The sequence below is a fragment of the Tribolium castaneum genome, chromosome 1 (genome assembly GCF_031307605.1).
Source record: "Tribolium castaneum strain GA2 chromosome 1, icTriCast1.1, whole genome shotgun sequence".
NCBI lineage: Eukaryota > Metazoa > Arthropoda > Insecta > Coleoptera > Tenebrionidae > Tribolium > Tribolium castaneum.
The window spans coordinates 31,429,474-31,453,512 of NC_087394.1; the positions used below are offsets into that span (position 1 = coordinate 31,429,474).

At 37.3% G+C, this 24,039-nt stretch overlaps 1 protein-coding gene across 1 annotated transcript in view; it reads left to right on the top strand.

Annotated features, from left to right (window-relative positions):
- The first annotated feature begins 1,040 nt into the window (after window positions 1-1,040).
- The window catches only part of ci (cubitus interruptus), a 60,541-nt gene continuing 37,542 nt past the window's right edge, over window positions 1,041-24,039 (top strand). The window contains exon 1 of the mRNA XM_064357211.1: window positions 1,041-1,673. Within this exon, the coding sequence (XP_064213281.1) occupies window positions 1,489-1,673 (185 nt within the window). The 5' untranslated portion in view covers window positions 1,041-1,488. The remainder of the gene's footprint in view (window positions 1,674-24,039) is intronic.

A 24,039-nucleotide genomic window follows, 5' to 3' on the forward strand; every position in this document is an offset into this window, starting at 1 on the left:
TAACAAATTTAGAGCAAATGATGAGCTCCACTGTTTCATAAACAAAAAGAATTATAAAACTCGATTCAATGACCATAGAAATCTACACATTTGTGAAAAAAATCCTTGGACAATCGAATTTGTTCTTGTTTCCGTTCATCATACCTATGATTCTTTGATTTCATATCTAAGAGATGAGGGTCCAAGGTTTGACATTATCAACATTTTTTTAAATGAGATACATAATCCTCTTTTTGAAGCCATAAATGAAAAGTTCGCATTTTTTACGCTTTTGTAGTAATTTACTGGAGACAATGGGAACAAAAGGGGTAGGTTTTATAGGTAGACGTTTCAGTATGTTATTTTTTTCAAATTTTAAGTAAATTTGCGAATTTTTTTTGAACAATTACAAATGGAAAGGATGTTTTATTTGATGAGTTCTGTTACTTGTTAAAATTAATACATGTATTTCTGATACACTCTGTATTTATAAAAAGCATAAGCGTGTATGCTCCGGTTTTAGGCAAAAAATGTCCACGTGTCCAATTCTTTTCATACAATTTTTGCACTATTTACACTATTTACACTATACAAATTTGATTACAGGTATAGTTTGCCGTATTTGTGCCTACACTTTGTTAACTTAACGAATTGTTAAAACACATGAGTATATAAAAACTACCTACATGATATTACATTTCATTCAGAATCCACTTAGCACAATTGTGTATTTGATGTTTGTTTTTCTTTTCAGCTAAAATATGTTACATGTTTATTTACAGACTGTTACAAAACGTAAAGTAGCACATTTTTACTTTTATTAACTACACACTACTACTATGTTTTCCTTATTTCATTTCTCGTACAGCAAAAACTTTCATTATCTCAGAAATGAAAAGCGATATAACTATGAAATCGTAGCGAGTGAGAAGCCTAGAAAATGGAAGGTTTATTGATATAAATGGAGGCTCCTAATTCGCTGCTACGCCACTGAGTAAATAAGAGAGTACAGAATGTGAGTCCATTCCCTCGCAGTCGGTCTGGGTTGGCCCCTCCCCGGGCTCCCTTCTTCCACACTCGTTAGTTGAGTTGTAAGGCCTGCCTGTCAACTACTCGCCTGCCTCTACTCTAGTTAGTTGTCCGTAGTCTATAGGCTGGTTGTGTTGTACTATACCTATTAGCAAATAAAGCATGTGCCTTACGCATCACCAGCAAGTGCCTCCGCGACGATGCCTCTCCTATTATTAGCCGCTCCGAATTGCCCTAAGTGCCTGGATTAAGTGTCTAGACTGGATAATACCCGCACCGATTCAAGCCCAATTACCGCCCCATAAAAATAAATTCAAATCGCGATGCTCCGGCGCGGAAAACCGCGAACTCGTGTGCCGCAGCCTTTAATTGAGACATATCCAATTAGCTAAGAAATTGCTAGATGACAGCGCTGATGACCGGTAGCGCGTTTTTGTGACAATCAGTTGTGACACAATTTAGTGATGTGACTAGTGCGATATGCCCGAAAAGGAGGCGGATTTTCAAGCCGCTATGTCTGCTGGTCTACCGTTACAGTTCCCGTCGGCTTTTGCGGCTTTCCACGCGCCTCTTCCCGTTGACCAACGCACGCACGAAGGACGATACGTCTGGGACCCCAGGATGCAGCCGCCAGGAGCGCCCTTCCACCATCCCACGCCGCCAGGGTGAGTCCAGCACGCTGACAGTGCTGCTCAACACTTGCGGAACGGCAATTGAGCAAAAACCTATATCTATATCAAGTCATATACACTGAACTCTTTTCTAAATCGTACTGAAGAAGAAGCAAACTTGTTGCTTTTAATTTTTGCATTCCATAACATTTAAAAAAGTTTGTTACGTATAGAGGTCATCTTCACTTAACAATTTGAGTTAAATTTTTATCACCGAAACGTAAAGATAAACTCATTATTAATGGCTGGGAACGTGAAACCAACTCGACAACGGGAAGTGGTCGTCCGAAAATAATGTATAACTGTTCTGGTCATTGTCGGAGATGACGCTATTGGTTTTTAACGGCATTTGACTACGTTTTTATCTCAAAAACTGGTCAACATAAATTTGAATAAAAACAAAGAAACATAAAGAGCGAATTGATTTAAAAAGCAATTCTAGAGAGAAGAGGATTCTCTAGGTATCACTGTTACTACAACTGTAATAAAAAAGATATTTTTGACTCGGTCCACTTTTATTACCCTCATGATGTTCCAAGCGTTTTAAACAGTGAGACAAGCTAAAAGGTAACTACTTGTTAGCAGCAGTGCTACTTTTCTCTAAGTAGCAACTTCCAAATGGTGCTTAATTATTGAAGAAAGGAAGATTTGAAAGAATAGAAGATTTTGATTAAAATTATATTCATATTCAAATTCGCAAAAGGTGAATTTTTTGAGTAGCCAGTTTCATTCTCTTATTTGTAAAAAAAATATATTTGTTAACATAAAGGCAGGTTCACACCTAGAAAGTAGTAAGTAGAGATCATACTTAAGCATAGATATTTTTAAAAAAAACAGGCTATTCCGTCTAAACCCCACATTAGAAGTTCTAATAATGATACTCATCTAAAAATTTACACACAACCTTAATCCGTTAGGTCCTGATCAATGAAAATATTTTGAACATGGCAGCACTTCCGGTTATACCGGAAGTCGTTATCAACTTTTTTATTTTCAATCGGAAGCTGTACTTATCTATCAGCTTTCCCTATACCTAAATTTACTTGTTTTCGAAATATTTAGGGTTTTTTGAAAATTTTTGGATTTGCTTCTTTGACTTTAAAACTTTATAACTCTGCCGGTTTTAAAAATTGGAAAACTTTTTTGGCTTTGAAAGAGAAGGTATAATAAATGTTTTCTTGGGTGTTTTCTTTTTAAAAAAAGTTAGCAGTAAATTTTTAAGATTAAATTTGCAGAACGTTTTAAACACCTATAACTTAAAATTTTCAAATGAAATCCCACAATTTTTATTTAACTAAATGGTAAACTTTTCTTCCATATTTTGAACATACTGAAGGAACGTACTTTTCTTCTTTGATTATCCAAATACGATTTATAAAACTCAAAAAACGTCAGTGTTATCGATTTTTGAAGTCAAAGATGCAAATCTGAAAATTTTCAAAAATAACTCGTAAATATCTCGAAAACGGATTAATTTAGGTGTAGGGAAGCGGATGAAAAACCTCTTGAAGTAACTCGAGTTATTTAAGAACGCAGTAAAAAACATATCTTTCTATTATGCTATTAAAAATTACTTCTTGGTGTCCTTTCCTTTTTATAAAATCATGGTTCGAGTTGGTGGTGCCTATTTTGGTTGTGAATTTTTCGTTACAATGATGCGTCTGTCCATCAGACAATTTGTTGAGCTGATACAAAAAGTGTCGAATCACGTTCGATGTTGGCTCTTTTGGTTTACGGTTGGATCCTATTTCTTTGTCTATAGACACGTAAATTTGTCATTGTCGGTAATCATCCAGGAAAGGATAATTTATGATTATTGACTTGGAAGTTTGAACTTGCATTGAGAGTGGAGAAAAATTTGACAGTGTTCCAGTTATTATTTAAATTTTTTGAGTGTGATGAAACAAGCCGGTAGTGTTTACGTTGACGCAACAAAGTTTTACGAGTTGCTCCCTCATCCATTAAAGACTTTAAAGCAAGACGTAAATAAACATCTTCTAATGTGGATTTTCTGCAATTTGTAGGATTTATTTAGGGATTTTAGACCGGAACATCCGAAATAACAAACATTTTAACGACATCGTTAAGGTATAGACCCACCGAAAGCCATTCAATCCGTCCCTAACAATCTCTTTTCTCCGAATCGACAGCACGTAACATTGACGCATTGCCTGAAATCCTTAGGATTTCAACAAACTCATGATCTCTTTTGTGCTCACAATCGGACAGGTCTTAAATTTGGGATGATGGTCAGGCTTTATTCATGTCCGACGGACTTTACCTCCGGTAGTCGTCGCCCGATTTGTGCTTTTTTCAATTGTTGTGCAACGTTTGCTCGAAGGTCGCGGGAAATTTTGTAAGGAATGCGATGATCGAAAAACAAAAGTCGTGTCGATGTGACAGCGTCTCATTGTATTGAGATATAAAAAGATTTTCAGCCGAATGATCAAAAGGATGGCTAGCTAAAAGCCGAACAATATTCAGTGATTCGGCACTTTCCAATTACTGTCCTCGCAGACAAGAATCAAACGAATTTTTGACATTCCCACACCAGACTTGCTGATTGTCACCATCCTACACTTTTGTGTGCAAACAAGTGCCACGCATAATTACTCTTGACTATCTTGCCTTAAAACACCTACCAGCCTTAATACTGTGTGCTTGTATTCACTGGTAAATCGATTATGACTGGATGCATTGTTGGTCTTCCGCAGTCTCGCAGACAATGACTTTGGCTTATGTTTCAATTATAATGCCGGCGCAATAAGAAAATCGCGACTTGATATATGGAATAAACTATTCAAACATTTTTACAACTTATTCGCTTTGTTTAATAGTGCTATGATCAGCCTGCCCGCATTGCATTCAAACTCCAACATAGCAGTAGCACCGTGTGAACATAGAGTTATTTTAACTGAGTTTTTATCAGCTTACCCTATACCTAAATTTAGTCGTTTTCCAATAATTACTTTTCTAACAGCGGGCACACTGGACAGTTTTTCAGTGGTGCACAAAATGCTGCTTAGCAATGCTTCATCAATTGTTTCAAAAGGTGACTGCTCAAATATTTTCAATCTTTGGATCGAGTTTTTAACAACAAAACAAAACAAAAATTTTTTCTTTGGATTAGCCGTGGTTAATTTTTTGTGTAGTCAAGTGTTCCAATGGTAATTGGGCTTAATTTTAAATAAAAGAAACGTGTGTTATTACATTTTTTAATTTGAGGTAATTGAAAAACCACCTCTTAAAATATGTGCATTCTAAATTCCATAACAATCCGTTGACAAATAACTGAGATATTAAGCTCGAAAGTCTTAGGTGAGACACGCTGTATAATAAAGTTACCAGTGATTTCAAAATTATTTTGGCAACACCGTATCCAACACGGTTTTAAAATTTTTGTCATGCAAGTGATGGGTGTGAAGCTTTACATGCAGGTGTTTACAAGGAATAAATAGTGTTATCAATTTATTAATTGACTCGAGGTGTATTATTAGTGAAATTACTGTACCGTGTGTATCCTGGATCGCATTAAAGTTGTGCCGAAGCAATTAGGGTGACTGAGCCGGGCTGGATCATTATTTACAATTTAAACTATCATTATGTCGTCTTGTTAGCAACCAAAATAGTGAAATTACGACGTGGGAATGTTTATGCAGCGAGTCCAGATTTGGTGCACGCACCGCGGAGCCGCCATTAAGCGCTCGGTGGTGGAGAAAAAATCAATTGTGTTTGTTGGCGAGCAAGTTGAGGATCATTCCGAACAGGCGTTTCTTTATTTTCTAACGAAAGTGCGATTGATATATAGACATGTCCGAAAGAATGCGGCTGACAATACAAAGCAACGGACATCGTGACAAAAACCAGCCCAATCACGGCCGTTGGAGACGGCAGGAGGGCGAAACTCCGATCAGTGGGTATTGACAGGACAATCCGACTGATAAATGGACACTCTGTATGTTGGTCGGTATGACTGGCAAACAACATCGCCAGACACGCAGCATACACCTGTGGACGAAGCCGTGGTGTCAAAAAGGCTTGCGTAAGAGACGATTTGAGCGAAATAAATTGCTTAGTCAATAACCTTTTGTCCGGAATTGGTCCGAACGTCTTTTTGTCTTGTCTAAGATGAATAATGAGGATGGGAATTGCGCACAATTCGCGACGATTGAAGGCCGATGAAATTGCAGATTAATTTTCGATCGCTACTTGTAAATTAAATTTCTAGATCGGATCAAGTTTTAAATGTAATCGGATTACACATTATAAACTTCTTGTCACGACAACAATAGGAATACGAGACCTGTTCAAAAGCTCCGTCGATATGCTCGTTTTGTTATTGGAAATTATACCAACCTTCCAGTAGCTATTATTCGAGCTGATCTTGTGCGAACTATAATACCAATCGGTTCCGCGAATTCGGTATTGAACCAGTGATTGCTTTCCGAAATTGCACCAATTTCAGCAATGCATTATTTAATTTTTCATTTCACCAGAACATATTTTTGAATTAACACTTCGTGGAAGTATTGGTGGTTGTGTCTCTTCTGTTCTAAGAATATCTAAGATTGATTTACAACACAACTGGCTATTCTGCTTTCAAAAGTATTCTCAAGGGTCTAAAAACACTTTGGCGGAAGTCATTCATCTCATATCACGAACATTGTTTTCAGAAGAACCATCATAAAATTAAGTGTTGCAAAATCATTCCAGTGTCATAAAGTACAAGATAATACATCTCGGGGGAATTTTGGTCAAGTGGGTTACTTATCAGTGGAGGAAAGATTGTCTAATTGGCTAATTTCTCTTAAAAATGAACGATTCGAGTTGAATTCATACAGTTCGAGGAGAAGAATGATTTTATTCACATTTTAGTTATAGGGTATTTGGTCGTTTTAAAATAATCCACAAATGGGCAAAAAAACTGATATTTTTTTTGTTTTTTAGTCTTATTAAAGTTTTATTCTAATCGACTTTTTCTCTGAGATTTAGTTTCGCTGCATCATTTTGCTGATGTTTACAAGCTGATGTGTGGTCTATCGTCCAATATAAATTAATTAAAAAAAAAATGCGACATTTGTTTTGTAACGAAACGTAGTGAAAATGATTAAGTTTTAATATATTTAATAATGCGCTAACCTTTTAGGGTGTTATTAACTATATAGGATTACATTGTCAGGCAGATTACGTAAGTACGCAAAATTTCAATTCATTCGGATAACAGGAACCCTTTTAAATTTGGCTCGGAAAATATGAAACAGACAGACAGACAACTAAGCAAGTTAAATAAATGCTTAAAAAAAGGGAAAAGCGGGTCCTTTATGCACGACCAAAATTTGACAGGCGTTTTTTCAGTTTATAGATCTTATAGTTATATATAGTTTAATGAGTAATTACCAAGAATTTAGAAGACAATTTGGGCCAAAATGTATTGATACACGTTGTTATTTTGGTATCATATGTACCAGAGCATAATTTTTAAAATTTCGCTTTGAAACTCGCAAGAATCCAATCGCTGTAAGAACGTTAATGAAAACATTGATTCATAGTTAATGAAGAAATTTTCAACGGCATGTGGCGTGATGAGATGTCAAAATAAGTGTAAAATAGCTCTCCTAGTTAATATGAGGGTCGTTTGTTACAAAAAGCCAATAATTAGACTTCTAGTACGACTTGCAATTATCTTGAAACAATGTAATATGTAAGATCTACACCTTTAAGGATGGTTATTACGTTAGAGACCGAAGCAGCTGCTTGTTATTAACTAAACTAACGTTAATGATTGGAGGCATTTTTAATTTTCGAGATTGCCTGTGTACGCGTTCGTTGTTTTATGGAAGTTAATAGTGCAGACACCTAGAAGAACCACTGGATTATCACCATATCGCGAAGAGGTTCGGGCAAGACATAAATTTTTTACGACCGTCTTCGGCTGAAAGCGGCCATCGGGCTGACCATTTGCGATAAGACACCGTTTAATTAGCCAAATAGTGGTGCGTGTATCAATGGTTCAATTGGCATAAAACTTGGTGGAGAAGGTTAAAAGCATTCCGATGAAATTTCGGCGAGTATCTTGTGTGCGATGACAGTGGTTGTTATGTGGTCCGAGTTTTTGGTCCGGAATAGCAACGGTGTGTTTATATCGTCTCGGCGCTCATGCCGACATATCACAGACTTGTTCACTTGGGTAAAAACGGGAACAACCGTACAGACCGCGTACACGTTTTGCAAAAGGCAGGTCGTATATTATCTCGGATTGACGTATGGATGTGTGCTCGGCGATTATTTTTGAGAACTACATTCTCGTTGGTATGTCTTTATGCTGCCATTGCACATAATGACGATTTATATGTATTAAACGGACGGCTAAAAAAGCCGTTTCGCTAGATTTTTTCGTGTTCTCGTTTTCTGCTCGTTTGTCGTTGGCCGTATTTGCCTGATGGCTTCTACTTATTAGGTAGGCTCTGAGCCAATTGAAAAAACATTCCCCGTACGCACTGTTATAGTTTTATTATACGTTTGCACTACTTTGATTTTGTATAAGAAGAAGTCATAGAATTGATCAGATTGTTCTTGAGAGAATAGTAATGGACGGTGTCGGCGGACATTAAAATCGCGCGGACGGCTTCAAAGTTGGGTGTCCTCTTAATCGCGAAATATTTTTACAACTTTATTACTCCTTAAGATGTGCAAATTTCCGTCGTAAAAATTTAAATAAAAATGTAAATTTTCTGATGGCTCAACGGTCGTGGCATTTTAATGGGCTTCGACTTTTCACTCTAATATCTTCCTTTACACAACAATAATTCCTTGTTGTCTATAACTGGCCATGTGTGGTCTTATTGATATTCTACCTCGTCGATAAAAAATCGGAAGGAAGCTCGTTAGATTACAATACAGCGTTTGTACTTGCGGTTGTTGCACATAAAAAAATAATTGTGCATGGTGTTAACATACTCATCACTTGCAACAGGAATCCTTTGATTGCAGCAATTAACTAATTAATAGCTTTGTCTGCTTCTTCTTCTTTTTTGTTACCTTGAATTATGTTTACAAATTGTTTTGACTGATTTTTAAACTATTCGTATTTGTAACAATACTCAAACGCCAATAATAAATCATTTGCTTGCATGCTGGTAGAAAGCAAATTGCTTTTAGAGATAAAAATATCTTGTAACAACATACAATGCAACCTCGACACTCCGAATCAGCTTGTTTCAAGTAATGAATTTGTTCGTATTATTACTGAAAAACGGGGTGGTCAAGAAGTACGAATGCTTGTCAAGGCTGTTAGAGCTTCTGTTGATATTAAATGGGAAGCCAAATGATCATCCAAAAAGCTTCATTCAGAATAGAATTTTATTTCTTAAAAATAAACACAAATAGAGTAATTTTTGCATATTTCGAGACATATTTGAATTAAAAACGCATTTTTTTTGAAAGATTTTACTAAATTGAAATGATTAGGTTGATAGTAAAATTGTTTTCACGCTTCAGCGTTTTATTAATGGGCTCATTTTTTTTCAAGAAATTATTTAACGTAATTATGTTCGTCAAAAATAAGCCGAAAAATCGCCGAGTCCTGCCGGAGATACATTCGTTTGTTTTTCTGCAGAGTGTACTCAAAAAATTACAGAATTAGGTCAAAAATGGCTTTATTCGGTTGGCGATCCGCGGTTAAATAGTAACCAGAATTTTAACCAAGTGTGTATATTTCGATCTTTGTCTTTTTTGTTTTTTTGATTAATTTTTTATTATAAATCCCTCAAAGAACATGGTCTCACGGAAAAAATAAGGACGTGTAGTTAACCCGAAAAAATTTGGTTAACCCGAAGTAATTTTTCGGTCAAGTTAATCCCTGTTTAACCCTGGTTAAATAATTGAAATACTTTAAGCTAAGAAATTAGCTTGTAAATAAATTACCTAGTTAGAGGAACTTGATTTTTTCAGTAGTTTTTTGTTGCAATCATATAGCTATTTATTTACCAACTTTGGAAGATCCTGGATATTTTTTATTACAGGCCATTATTTCACCTACGCTTTGGTTAAGTTGTTAGAATAGGAAAACCCAGCCATTCTACAACCGTTTCTTCATTTCAATAAATTTTATAATATGTTGTGGGGATATCATCATTTTTATTTACATTTTAATCGACTTAATATTTTTGACTGACTGGATAAAAATTATAATTTATCAATGGATTGTAATAACTCAAAAAATTGATTGAGATTTAAGATGCTTTTGCTCAATTGCAGTCTCTGATAAATAATTATTACATAAGTGATTATTGAGTTATTGAGACCGTTCAGTTCTGTGAAGTGATACCTTGGCTGTAAATGTCCAAGTTTTCTGTAGTTATTGTCACCGTTTTGAATAATGTATTTCTTGTTTACTGTTTGGTTGACAATTTAGAGTCAAGTTCTTGGTCGAGTGTCTGCTCGGGTCGTAACTTCGGAGCGGTTTTAGCAAGTTGGTGTCTAAAACGGAGGACGTATATCTTAATTATATTTGCTTATGAAAATTGGAGTTGTTGAGTATACTTCGGTAACCTCACATAATTTCAGTGTTCAGTGTCGTCACTGCTGGTTTCCTCCGAGTCAGGAATGCGGCTCTATTATGGAATCAAGTTCTACAAACACACGCATTAACACTAAGAGCGTCCGGTGACCAATTTACATCTCAATATTAACTCTAAATGTTTACTCTGTTTTATGACCGATCAGGTGTTGTCGAAATTTTGTATCTTTTCACATTAAAGCAACGGCCACTGACGTGCACCATCTGAAAGAATTTTTATGCTTGGTCCTAGACCAAGTTTTATTCGTTAATAAATTGAGCGTATTTGGGATGTCGCTCTAATCCTCCTATCTATTCCCTGATCCGCTTCATTTTTTCCACCAGCGCTAGAGTTATGGCCCCACTTATGAGTCGTTGTAATTGCACATTTTCCTTAACGAGCCAGAGCCACTCCACCTAAAGGGATTAAAGCGGAGCGGCATCATCCTCTCAATGAGACGACAATGCCATTTCCTTTTTGTCGACCGCAAGGAACAACAGTCTGTGACATTTTCAGCGAGATTTAGGATGTATACCGAAGATGCGAGCTGTAGTTGCTCTCGGATAATTGGCTCAAGCCAGAGCAATTAACGTTGCCGTCTGCGTATCGCGCTTTTTGCCACCGCTCTTGGTAAATAATTGCCGCCGTCCCCGTCCGCATTTAAATGTTATCATTAAGTGCACTTTTTAATCGTATTAAGCCAGTTTTATGAAGACATATAAATTAGATCATTCTACGGTCTCCGGAGGCCGCCGGTGACCACCTGAGATTCAGAAACAAGCTCGCTTTCCAGACTAACTACTTCCGGAAAAATATACAAACATAAAATCAGGAACTGGCACAAAATTACCGAAGCCCTGCCAAGCTGCCACTCTCCACACCTGCCCGTCACTTCTTCTATGCCAATTATTTGATCAGATTTATGTGTTTTTTCAGAAACTACACTTTTCTTTAATATTTGCATTGTAAGAGAAATTAAAAAAAAATATATTACGTGAGCGTGACTACATATACTAAACTACCTTTGACTTTTTTTTATCTCAGATCAACATAAGTGTTCCACGTTTGTTAACGTAGTGGAAACAAATTAAATCAGCACAACGTAAAATTTACTGATTGAGGTCAATAATGAGCATATTGGGCACCTATTAATAAAAAAGCTCAATAAATTGGTGTTTGCTAGTCACACCCGCCCTGTTTGCGTCGAAAGCAAGATAATGAGAATCGTGTCGATTCATTAGAGTTGGAGATTTTAAGGCAGGCCTTGCGTCAGAAGGGTGCAATTTGTTTGTTACACTACAAGTCGCATCAATCATTTAGAACCGACATGTGTTCATTTTAGATTAAGTTTTTAATGAGATTTCATTAAAATTCGCGCAGCCATCCATCTTATTTATCAATTTCTTGGTTTGGCTCACATACATCACAAAACGTACGTATAATTAGTTTCGTTAGCCCGTAGAGTGCAAATTTATGACGAATATTTTTATAGTTCCTTTATCGATGGATTAATTAATGAATATAAATACAAACAACATCCTCACTAACTGGTAAAACCACTCCTGAAATTTAATATACGGCCAGTGTAAATCATCTGTTAAAGTAAGTTAGTTGAATATTATATTACCTACCTGCAAGTTCCTGCAAAGTGTAAAATTATTTTCGAGTATCAACCTCGACGGATAAATTATGAATGCAGTGTCTCTCTACATGTGTTACGGACAAGTTTCGTTAAATTAAAAATGCCGAAGACTTGTCGGTTTTGAATTATTTATCAAAGGACGCAGAAATATCGCGACAAGCGATTCGAAATTCCCATACGCCGGTAGAAAGGAATTCATGACTTTATGCCTAGATATAAATAGAAGCGGCGACTTTATGCCTTGTGAAATCGTAAACCCTTCCTCCCTCTAATAAAAAATGCCGAAAACGTCGCCAGTCCCTTGGTCCGTTCCCACAAATGCGCCAAATTGGCACCAAGGTATTAACGAAAGCAAACATTTAGCACCTCCACCAAGACAAATAGTGCTAAGTACCTAATCTCGAGTAGTGTGCATGCGTATCTGTCAAAAGTAAATTTAAACACACCGCAAATATAAATATTGAATTAAGCAGCCGAGTAAAGTTTACATATCAGGACATATTGTACACACTGCATTTATTTATTCTACAACTCAGTAGCACTTGTGGCTTTTAATTCCCCCGTCCCAGAAAATACGGAGATAAATAGAGTATTTATGAGTTTTATTAAGTGATAATGGTGTTAACACCACGAACTCCAACAAAAGGTTATCGCCCCATTCTTAACCTCTGGAATGATACAAATATATAATCATTAATTCACTGAAACACTACCAGCTGATGTTTATCCACGTCAAAAATTGAGTGATTTAGCGTCTGGTTTTGCTGTCTCAATTCACTCCTTTGCTTGTAAATCTTGGGAATATTATGGTCAAAGGTATAAATAACTTAATCCTTAGAAGAAGCCAGCATCTCAGTCATTTATATGAAATTTATTGCATGAAATCGTTAAGTGTATGTTGAAATATGGCCGCAGTAAGTCTATGACACTATTTAATAAGACCCACATTTCTTGGGGAAGTTATAAAATGTTCTCTCCATTAAAGAATTCCAACACCGGCAGACGCTTTGCCTTTTGAAAATTATTCAACCGGCGAACATCATCAATTATAATAAATATCAACATTATTATATTCCTCGTAAATCTTGAATCTAATTTCATTCAATATAACCAACCAATTAAAATATTTCAGTGTCATCAACAGGCCGAGATTTGCACCTAAGCACACACACTGAACCTACTTTACATACAACTTTAATTATCCAACAAAATAAATCGACTTTGCGAATTGCAAACAAGACGAGGCATCGCAGCTCATTCTCACATAATTTGAAACTTAAGCAGGGGAAATTTTGTAAGAACATCTCCAAAAAACAAGAATTTATTATCGTGTCACTTGACATTAATGAAAAGTTGAGAGAAATTTGAGAACTATACCTTGGTCGCAATTACCAAGAAAAAAACACAATGCCCTCACCAGTCAAGAGAAAAATTAATTTAGTGAAAGCGCTAAACTTAGTTGGTTTTGAAGAGTTTACTGATTTATTATTTATTTGTGGCCTAAAGAGTCTAGCAAGATATTCATTTTTGGGACATTTTCTTTAATGAGGTTCGAAATAATTTGGAGAATGGCGCCACTGGTGATAACAATCTCTGAAAACTTTGTAAGTAGTTCCGCGAGTTGTAATTGCGCGGTGTAAGGTCAGTGGAAAAATAAAATTTAGTAAACAGCCATTAGCATAAAATCGTGTATGTGGTGGCGCCGATAATTAATATTGATCGTTGTAATAAAATAGTCAAATTGGTTCGTTAGAGAAGGCATACGGAGGAAATAACGAAGGGAACAGCCTCTGAGATGAGCAGCAATCAGAGTTGTATCGGGTCCCCGGAGCTCAGTTTATTGTCTTCTGCAGCACAGCACAACGCCGCTCATAAAATTTTATGGCAGCGTCTGTGACCAAAATGACTGCCGATGCAAAAAGTCCGACAAGAACTGTTTAATGTTTATAGTTGATGTTTTGATTTTTTCTGACAGGATCTTGCTTAATTGATGTGTCAGTTCCTGGGAATGCCGACAATTGGAATTGTTCTTTATCGTCAGTCCCTCTGAAAGGACAATCTCACTAACTCTTGTGTCGAAACCGCAAAAAACCAACCGGAGTTTGAGTCCGGTCTCCTCAACCGATTTCAATTCATTCCCAATAACAGTCGCTCTAATCACACCGAAGCGTAATCAAATTTTAATTTATATTATTTGTTTCAGGTGAGTTTGTTGATCCTTCCTTGGTTTTAAACAAAGTCTTCGGGCTGCGGTGAGTAAATTTAGCGTCTGGGAAATGCTGAAATACGTAGTGCTTTGTGCCTGCCTGCCTTCCCGCTGAGTGGCTGATTGTCATAAAGTATGTTAGTTGTTCTAAATCGTGACGGGAACCATACGATGCCAATAAAATACGTCAAGAAGTGTTAGTTTAGAGCCCATTTTTCGAGGAAGTTTAGTCGAACGGCAATTGAGATGTTTTGTGTTTGGTGCGTTTAATGGTCACTTAAAAATTGCCTCCTACTACTTACATAGAAGCACTTCCGTTAGTTTTCCTCAAACACAGGCAACATATTACACACCATTTAAATTTATGCCCAACTCCCACTCGCAAGGATGGGCTCCTGTCAGATTTAAAATCAATTAGACTTTTTATTCGCAACCCACATGAATTTATATTGGCGCCTCGGCTGCAGACATTTATTACGGACGTGAAGACAAATTGACAATTAAACGATCACCCGAGATGCGACAACATTTAAACAAATTCGGGCCCACTAAGGCTCAAATTTTTTTACAATAACTGGAGGCAATGTGATTTTTATACAACTATAGTTCTAGCATTTCAGGGAAAAATAACTGCTTGGTTTATTAATTTTTTAGGTATGGTGTAGTATTCAAACTTAATCATAAATAATGGTGATACAATGAATAAAACATAAACTCTCTCCAAATATAAAATTAAACTTTAGAACATAAATCTTGTTTTCAACAAATCCATTAATTTGACTCAACATTTACGATAATTTTTTTGTGATGTTTGCCCAATAATAGATCATAAAAGCAACATAAAAACACCGTGATTGGTTGCAACATTGCTTTTGGTTGTTGTTATTTTTAAATTTTGCTTTATCATAAATAAAAATAATTAATGTGTCTTCCAACTGTTAATAAACCACTTTGCAAGATAATTCCAACTGTCGCTTTTCATCGTAGAGAAATTAAAATATGGGCGTGTAATTTACAAAAACAGTAAATGTCTGAAATGCCTGGAACGTACCACAATTAAACTGTCTCGAAATCACTTAAACTTGGTTCAGGATTCGAGAGTTATAGCGAAATTTGTTATCAAGATCCAGCCAGTGTTTTATTTTAACACATTCATACATGCGTCTGATGGCTCAGATACATAAATTTAGTTGGTTGATGGCGCTGATAACTAAAAATGCCCCCTGTTCTTTTGGTTAATGGGGTTGGTTGTTTTTATTAATTGACACGTAAATATGTCGGTCTTAACGTCAACAAGCATATGTTCCCTACAGACGGCTGAAGAGAACAACTTGTTTTATAAACAAATTTGATAAATGTGCAGTACGTTTGTGGCTTCCTGCGTTTCGCTCACGTTCGAGGAAGTGCAAGGCTTTTCCAGCGTCTTGTTCTTCCCTAAATTGGCAACGCGTTGCCACTTTGAATAATTCGGAAGGGAATCTGAGTGAAACAATAGCTTTGACCTCGGCCTTGCAGCACCACTGATAACAATCGCAACAAATCTCTGTGGTGGTGTACATTTACCGCCTAAGGTTTGCCGGTTAATTAGAGTTATTGTTGACGAGCCATCGGGCACGTCATTTAAAACTCGTAATTATAATCGTTGGGAGTCGCGTTTTGAGCGCAAATCGGTGGTTATGTCACCGAAGCTTGAAAAATTGGATCGGAATCTCCACTATAAAAAGATATTTACGGCGGCGTTCGATCGAATCATCTGGTGCACATAATTCTGGTTTAACGAAGTGCCGAGTTTTTGGCATTCTTTCCTCGAGGGATTAAGATCTCTAATTCAAATTTTTAATGGCAAAGCTTGATTGCCGATGGTCTAGCTTTAATTAATTATTAAAACGTACGACTCGCTGATTTTATTGGTCGTAAATTTGCGGATTTGGAATCCGGCTATCAACATGTAGCAATTTTGTGCAACTTTGACACCTTTGTTCGTCCCGAGCCGATCGTACGTGTGAATTTTTCAAATTGCTGTATCGCGTTTCAAGGATGGACGTATTTTACGACGATGACTTTAAACAATTCGCGATAATTCAACGTAAGGTCCCGAATGTAAATGGACGCTCGTTCTAACAACCGATTTAATGGCACTTTCAACGCTGTCCTTTGACTGATGCCACAACATTATTGCGGTTTTATAGTCGCGCGGTTATGGCCAGTCCATCAAAACTAATTAATAACTCATCAGGGACGTATAATGGACGGATAATGGATAGGGTTTATGCTAATGCCGAGACGCAATTGCGACGAAGTGATAATTGTCATCGGTGATCAAGAAAATTTATTCGCTGGCACTAGGTCGGTAATGGCAGACTATCATCCATCATTACCGCATTATTAGTACTAATGAAGCTCACTTTACATTATACGGGTTTTTGATGCACACAGCCGCGGAATTTTAATGCCGTTGCGAGATTTTTTCCGCCAGAAGCATAAAATTTGGGCCAGTTTTTGAAATAATAGAAGGCAAATCAGTATTTTTGTTGGAAAAATTTGCTCTAAATCGGGCGTTGTTCATCCGGCCGGGTGCGTCAACACGAGTGGGAGCAATTGGTAATCCAGGAAGAGGCCGTAACTCGGAGAATAAACACTGGCACATGAAAGAAGGCATTCATGGTCGTTTTATAATCAACAGTAGCCGTATGACTAAAAGGTAATCGAGAAAAAGAAGTCTCTCGGTACGTTAACAGATGGCCCTGTCATCTCAACAGAAAGCATGCATGCGTTTGTAAGATTATCACGCTAGATTTAAGGAGCCGTCTGCCGGCTTGAAAAATGACAGTAAGTTATTATTAATTACATAAGGACATTCCAGAGTCGGGCACATGTTTTTTAGTACCTGTAAAAGAGTCTCTCCGCGCACCGAAAGCCCTGGCTTAATGAAATCATTAACGGATTCTTTCACAGACAATTTACTGAAACATTACTAAATTTCGTCATGTGGGATTGGGTTTCACGCGCAGATGAAGACTTCCTTCCCTCTGGAAGCGCTCATTGCGATCCGTGAACCCGTCTGAGAATAGCAAGTGTAACCTGGACACGAGAGAAAACACGACCGAGCTGGTGCAACACAATACAGACGGCAACACAACATAAACAAACTCCAAGCCGTAAAGAATTAAAATTCGCACATGCGGCACGATCCTCATATTTTAAACTTAACCATGTTGTAACATTTACATTTCGAGTTCCATGCCTCAGCGGACTTACGCTGACCGTTTACGATTTCTCCCCGTCCGGAGCCTAAATATTTTGTCTTCGACATGGCAAAATCACACTTTTTGTCGAGAAATAACCGACCCTTCGACGACTGGTTTTGTTAAAAGCTTTCGCATTCGTGCCACGTTTAGATGTCAGTAATTCACAAGGCTGTAAAAGGCCCGCTTTTTACAAACCCCATGAATTTTCAAAGTGGTTGCTTACTTTCTCTACCCTATTATCATCGGTACTGCTTAGTCTCGAGAGAGATCTGCAAAAACAAATCCGAGGAAATCCGACACGGCTCTCCTTCTTCTTCGCATTGTGTGTTGTGTGCGACAGGACGTTGCCTCCGCACTCGTCAATAATAGATCAAGAACAATTTTGACAAGGAGATTGTTACAACGCAGTGAAAGTTTTTCAGTCTGTGCAACGAGACCAGATTGAATCAAATGATGAAGAAGAGATTTATCGGCAATATCATTCAGACTGACACGTCAATTAGTTCACATGTTATCGGTTATCAGCTCATTGGAGTGCTTCTATGAACAGTCAAGAATCAAAGATGCAATTAATTTTAATTAACAATCCAAACTTTTTCGTAATATTCGTCATTATTTCGTTGTGAGAGTCCGGTTTTAACGAACTCAGAAAATGCCTATAAGCGGTAAATTAAAAAAGGTTTTTTTAGCTGAAATAAGACGAAATAAATAAGTATCTATTGCTGCTTTGTTATTTTCATCCCTAACGTATTCCTCAAAATTCCGTGAAAACTTCGTTATTAACGGAAAATTGCGGGTCGCTACAACTGGTCAAAAAATACATGGAGCTTATGGAAAGATTTTCGGTGCTTGAAATATAGTACGTTACTATCGGAAGCTCCACTGTTTCGTTTTGAAAATATTGAGAAATGTTGAAATTACTGTTGATTATTTTTCAATTGTTACAATCTTAGTTTAAAATGATTTTAATTACTTCCCTAATAGCAAAACTCATTTAACTGTGTTGTGAATATTAATTGGATTTGTCTTGTAAATATTGGCATTTGGCTTCAAAAATCGGCGTTATGTAATAGTTGACTGGCAGTTTACAAAACCAATTTCAGTTGGATATTAACGTCAGTCACAATAACCCGACCGATTTTCTCTTTTAAAAAGATATCAGCTGAGTATAAATGACGTTTGCTTATGACTAACAGAACTGGTATTATCAGTGGCAGTTTTCTCCTCAAGTGAGAAATTAATGTGGTAAGTGACCTTTCGGAATCATTTAAAAACTGTTAAAATAACGCTATTTATTGCCAACTCCTATCAGTTTCAAGAACTATTAGTTTTCCATTAGTTGTTGTTGTGATATTTGTTTGTAAATTGCTCAATTTTTGTTTGAGAGGTGGTCATTGGACGTGGCTCGCCAGTGGCTGTGGCAAAAAGTGGCAATTATCTTTGGTGTTTTTGACATGAAAACCAATCAATCAAGCGGAGGCACGAACAAAAATTAACGCAAGTCTCCGATTCAAACGTGCTCGCCAAGATTGGCGAAACCAGACAATTTGTACTCAGGCAGCATACATCCAATTACTGGTCCAGACTTTGCTTGTAGCTATCCGCCAGCAAGCTTTTTATTCGAATTGATATTCGGAGGTAACAGCCGGAGAATGTCGCAACAATGGGTCTATTATCTACATGATGGCATTTGGCTTTAATTACGGCGAAAATAGGCCTTGTTAACGGATGCATCTCAATACGGGCTATCGGCATCTAGGTCCTGGGCGAGCGGTAATCGCGTGGAACGCCACCTTACGGTATCGCTCCATCGCATCCACCACTGTCGCCCAACAATAGAGGCGAGTAAGCAACCTTGCGGTATCACGATGGCCATGAGTTATAGAGGATGGATTTCACGGCCATAAATCGTGTACATCCCCGACTCAGATACCATCTGACCTCCAGATACAAACAGAACACGCCCACGAGATTCTAGACAACTAAATCAGTTACCTTTAGATATAAGCTGCGATCGGGCCGCTTCAAATGAGATGCACGGACACGAACGGGAAAAAGGGCCGTTTATACATCGACCGGCAATATTTCATACGGAGGGTGTCTGCCCGAAATTCGAAATTCGGCAGGGGGCTACGATTTTACATAAAATGCATGTCATACGAATAAGATATCACCAAGCTGCTTAAAATTCATGCTTTCGACCGTAATCTCAGATCAGGCGAACTGCACACAAACGAGTACCTTCCACACGTGTCATAAAACAGACTGCCTGCTCTAGTCGTCTTGAGCCGAAGGCACATCTTGAATTATTTATTAAGTGATTAATTCGTTACCAACAATTTTGTTTTACCCTTTGCAGGGACGGGGCTTGCATATTTTCAGGGCCCTATTTCAGAAAACACTGAACTCCAGACTGTTTAAAAAAAAAATTGACGCTTTGAACTTATTTTGTTACTTCTTCAGTTTTTATTATTTTTTAATGTTTTTATGATTTACACTAAATAATCGTTCCCTCAATGTTGATCAATTATTTTTAAATTTAGAATCAGCCTTTAGCAGTCACCACACCACAGTAAAAGCCAATTATGGTGTGGTGTAATAAAATCGACATTAATTTTATTAAGTTCCGAAAATGCTTCATACAGAAGAGCCATTTTAAAGAAATTAGTCCGAGGACGTTCAGGATATAACGTACTGTTTAGACGAAGATTATGAAAATTTAATTTCTGTTATATGTGCAAAATTAAATGGAGTTGGGAAAAAATATTGAAGAATGATCACATTTTTAAAGTACTTGATGATGTACTAATTGGTTTTTTCGTAAGGTATATAGTTTAGACACAAAACACTTAGTTCCATACTTTTGTCTAACGCTGTATAGATTTTTACTTTGCGCATGTTTATATTGAACAATCATCTAAAAGAAAATTTGGTGTCATTTTTAGTTTTTGAATGAGTGAGAAAAATAAAAGGTCATTTTTGTTCTAATTTTTTTCAACGAAGACCAATGGAACTAGACGTTCTTTAGGCACTTTTAGCAAGATCCCCATGGTGGGTGTAAGCATTTTTGAGCACCCAGTATACAAGACTGGTGAAACTGCTGACATCACATCGCGATTTGTATTCTCGTCGACGTCCTGTTGGGTGAGAAGGCCCACGTGGGTGTCGGATTATTAAAATATTAATATCGATGGCTGCGCCACTTCTTATTACCTGCGTGAGGCTTTTTGTGGCCCATTGTCTATGGCCTCCGTCTATTATTTGAGGGAAAATCTGAGCGTGTCGTGTTTTTATCAAAAGCAGCGCAATCAACGTAGTAATTGGCTTCGTCTTAAGTTAATGTTCAAACAGAAGCCGTCACGCTTGTGATGAGCCGGATAAGAATTTATGATGCCTTTAATTGTTGGAATAAATATAACTTCATCTGAACTAAGACGGGATTTAATGTTTTTGTTTGGTTTCGAACAAAGGATAACAATGGCCTTTAAACGAGGTGGTTTTTCTACGTCCTCTCTGGATGTATTATTCATAAATAATGGAAGAGTCTCGGCTCCTTAGAATTTATGCCTGGCACAGCATTACTATATGCCCGATTGTTCAAATTTGAGCTCAAATAAAATTAGTATCGACGCTAACAGATGATATTATCTATCGAAGGCCGGGGGCAAAAAACGCCGCAAAGAACTCGGAGCAAGTGATGCACAACTAATAACAAAATGGTGTAATTGAAAGATGAATTGGAGAGATAAAAGTAGTTGTCGCGCAAGAAATGATACAAAACCTAGCTCATCTGAATTCAACGACATGTTTCACTTCCAGAAACATGCTGTAAACATGGTGGCAATAAATCGCGTATAAATTTCCATTATCGAGTTCGAGCTTCGATTTTTTCCCATAGACGATAATCGCTAATCAGCTATAGCGATGCAAGAAGTTTTGTTAATTCTTTCTTTGGCTGATGAATAGTCCCAACATAGAGCATACAAGGCAATAACTCGTCTAGAATGTACTTTGTGAAAAAGCGAGCATGTAAGTAAGGCCCGCTGTGAATCGAACTAACAAAATCATGCAGCTATATCTATTAGAGAGTGATCAAAGCGCCCGCTCTGGAACTAGTTTACCACGGCCATGGTATAACCGGTCGGATGCGAGCAGACACAATAAGCTCCTTCTTCCAAAAGGAATCTGCTTTTTCTCTAGGATCGGCCGTAGGTTATCTTAATTGAGTCGTGGTTTTGGCGGTAATTAGACGGCGAAAAATGGTAATTACGTCCCTGGTTGCTTCAAATATCGTACGCCATAAAGTGTATAATTTAGAGTCGGACGGCTTTATCCGAGCGAACATGCAAGAGCACTTACTGCTGACGTTAGTCCATCAATAAAGCGGACGGTCGCTGAAGAGAACATTGGTGAGGACAAGGAAGGCTTGTCTTCGGTACTAATTGAATATCGAGGAGTGCAGGCAAAAAGCGGATCAAGCGGTGGGGTACATGTGTTCTTCAGCGGCTCGCTAAAGACTGCCTTTTTGCAACTGTTTAGCAATCAGATTACGTCCAGTATCAATTATGAAGTTTCGATTTGCTCAAACGTGGATGTGTGTTTAATTTGCAATTACGTCGCATTAGTGACTTGGGAAACTTGCTCTTTGGGATTATGCCCGACTGTTCCATAATTCCGCCGTCTATGGGCATTGTGTTGTTCTAAAGCCGGTGTTAACGATTATTAGGAGCAAACATGCAAGATGTGCTCGTGTTAGCGGTAATAATCGTTTATGGGTCTGGCTGGATTATTACCCTTATAACTCGTTCCCAGTGCTTGCGGTTGTCGGTTGATACGCATCGCTCCGCCAACTTAAGATCCGATGATCAGATAATGAGTGTTTTGATTCAATGCCGTATTCATACCGACGAATAAATAACTGAATGTCTCAATTGCGCATAATGGCGCTCTTTGTTGCTCTTCACGTCTCTTTCAGAAACCGAGATTTAGTCTTAGTTGCGCTCGCGACGGGCGGTGCAACTCGCTTCTTCATTATTTTAATTTAACGTTTCGTTACGTGAACATGTTAAGAACAATGCTGAAATGCTACAAGTCTATCTTCTTCGTACAATATCTCAACACGACGGGATTGTTGTTATTATTGATGATGATGATGATGGCGGTGTGGCTCTGCTCACGTGACTTCCTAGGAAAAAGGTGGGCGGCGACGTTCGTGCCAGTTCCTGTGTCCTTTCAGGAGGAGACGTGGTATCCCTAACAAAACGACTACTAATTTATATTGCAACCATGACCATGAAACAAAAGATCACATGATACGAATAGTGATAAGATGTGTATCTTCGGCTAGCTACGCATACTATATACGATTGCCTCTCCAAAAGAAGAATTATTGCGTTTGCTGTCACCGGAAGATCGCCTACAACTTTTCATTCAGATTAAGCTTAACTCCGGTACTAGATGTAATAAAATACGAAATTTGACTAGTTTTGTTAAAACTTTTCGGCAAAATTTCAAGCGAGAACTGGTTTATTGCCCAAATCATATCTACACACTTGTGAAGGATCCACGTGGATGGAAAAGTTACCGCTTTGACAATATTTTTATTCTTATGCATAATGAAGGGTTGGCTAAAATATGAAAGAGTTCGTAATAAAATAAAATAGTACCTGATTTTGCTTTCTAAGTGAAATCATTCGGAAGTTATATGGCTTATCGGAGCAGCTGAATTACCTTGGTATACAAGCAGTGGTGAAGTGAATTGGATTTTCAAAATTTAAATTGTATTCATACAATGATATGATTTCTAATTAGAAATTGGTACATCTGGTAACTGTTTACGACAAAAAGTAAAACTAAGAAAATATGCATACTTAATTATTACTTTGCACTTGTTTCGCGTGAAATTATGACAGATATCTTTCACAAGCTGAAGACTTGCTGGAGACATATTGCAAAGAACCAGATAGAAGAGAACCTATGACAAAAGGACTAGGTAATGACGAAATAGATTCTTGAGGTCTTGTCGGCTGTATCAGCTGATTTTAAAAAAGGACTTGAGAAAAAATCGAATTAAAAGATTATTACCGGAACTTTCCACAAAAGTCACCTTCAGGTTGAACTTGCTGTTCCAAATCAAAGACTTTCTCGAGTAAAACTTTGCAACAGTCTTTTTCAATTTGGCTTTGAATTATGTAGGAATTTTACCAGTATCGAGATATTACAACGAATTGTTTTCAACAGGGAAACATGTTGCTTGAAATTTTGAAAATGGATACTTTGTGGAGAAAACTGCTTGAGAGAAGACATGAGTTTTTAGTTTGTCTGACTGATTTTTGAACTGGAAGCGTATTATCTGAGTAAATTCTTCGAAAATGTAGACATTGCGTTAGAATTGATTTACCTATTAAACAAAAACTTAGTAACTCGGTTGTAGTTACTATTTAAAGGCTTTTTGACACAAGAATTTGTGATTTCTTAACAGTGATATTAATTCGTCTAATAAACTACCTACCAACTACGTCCATGTTAAAAATGTGTCTAGAAAGAAGAATCTGTTAAAGGGAATTTAATAAGATAGGATAGAGTATGAGTATTTTTTACTTATATTCCATGTCAGTCCATAGTAGAATTTTGCGACATCGCATTTGAATTTTTTGTAGTGAAATGCAGCACAAATTGAGGGTTTTTGGAGAGTTTTCTTGGTCGT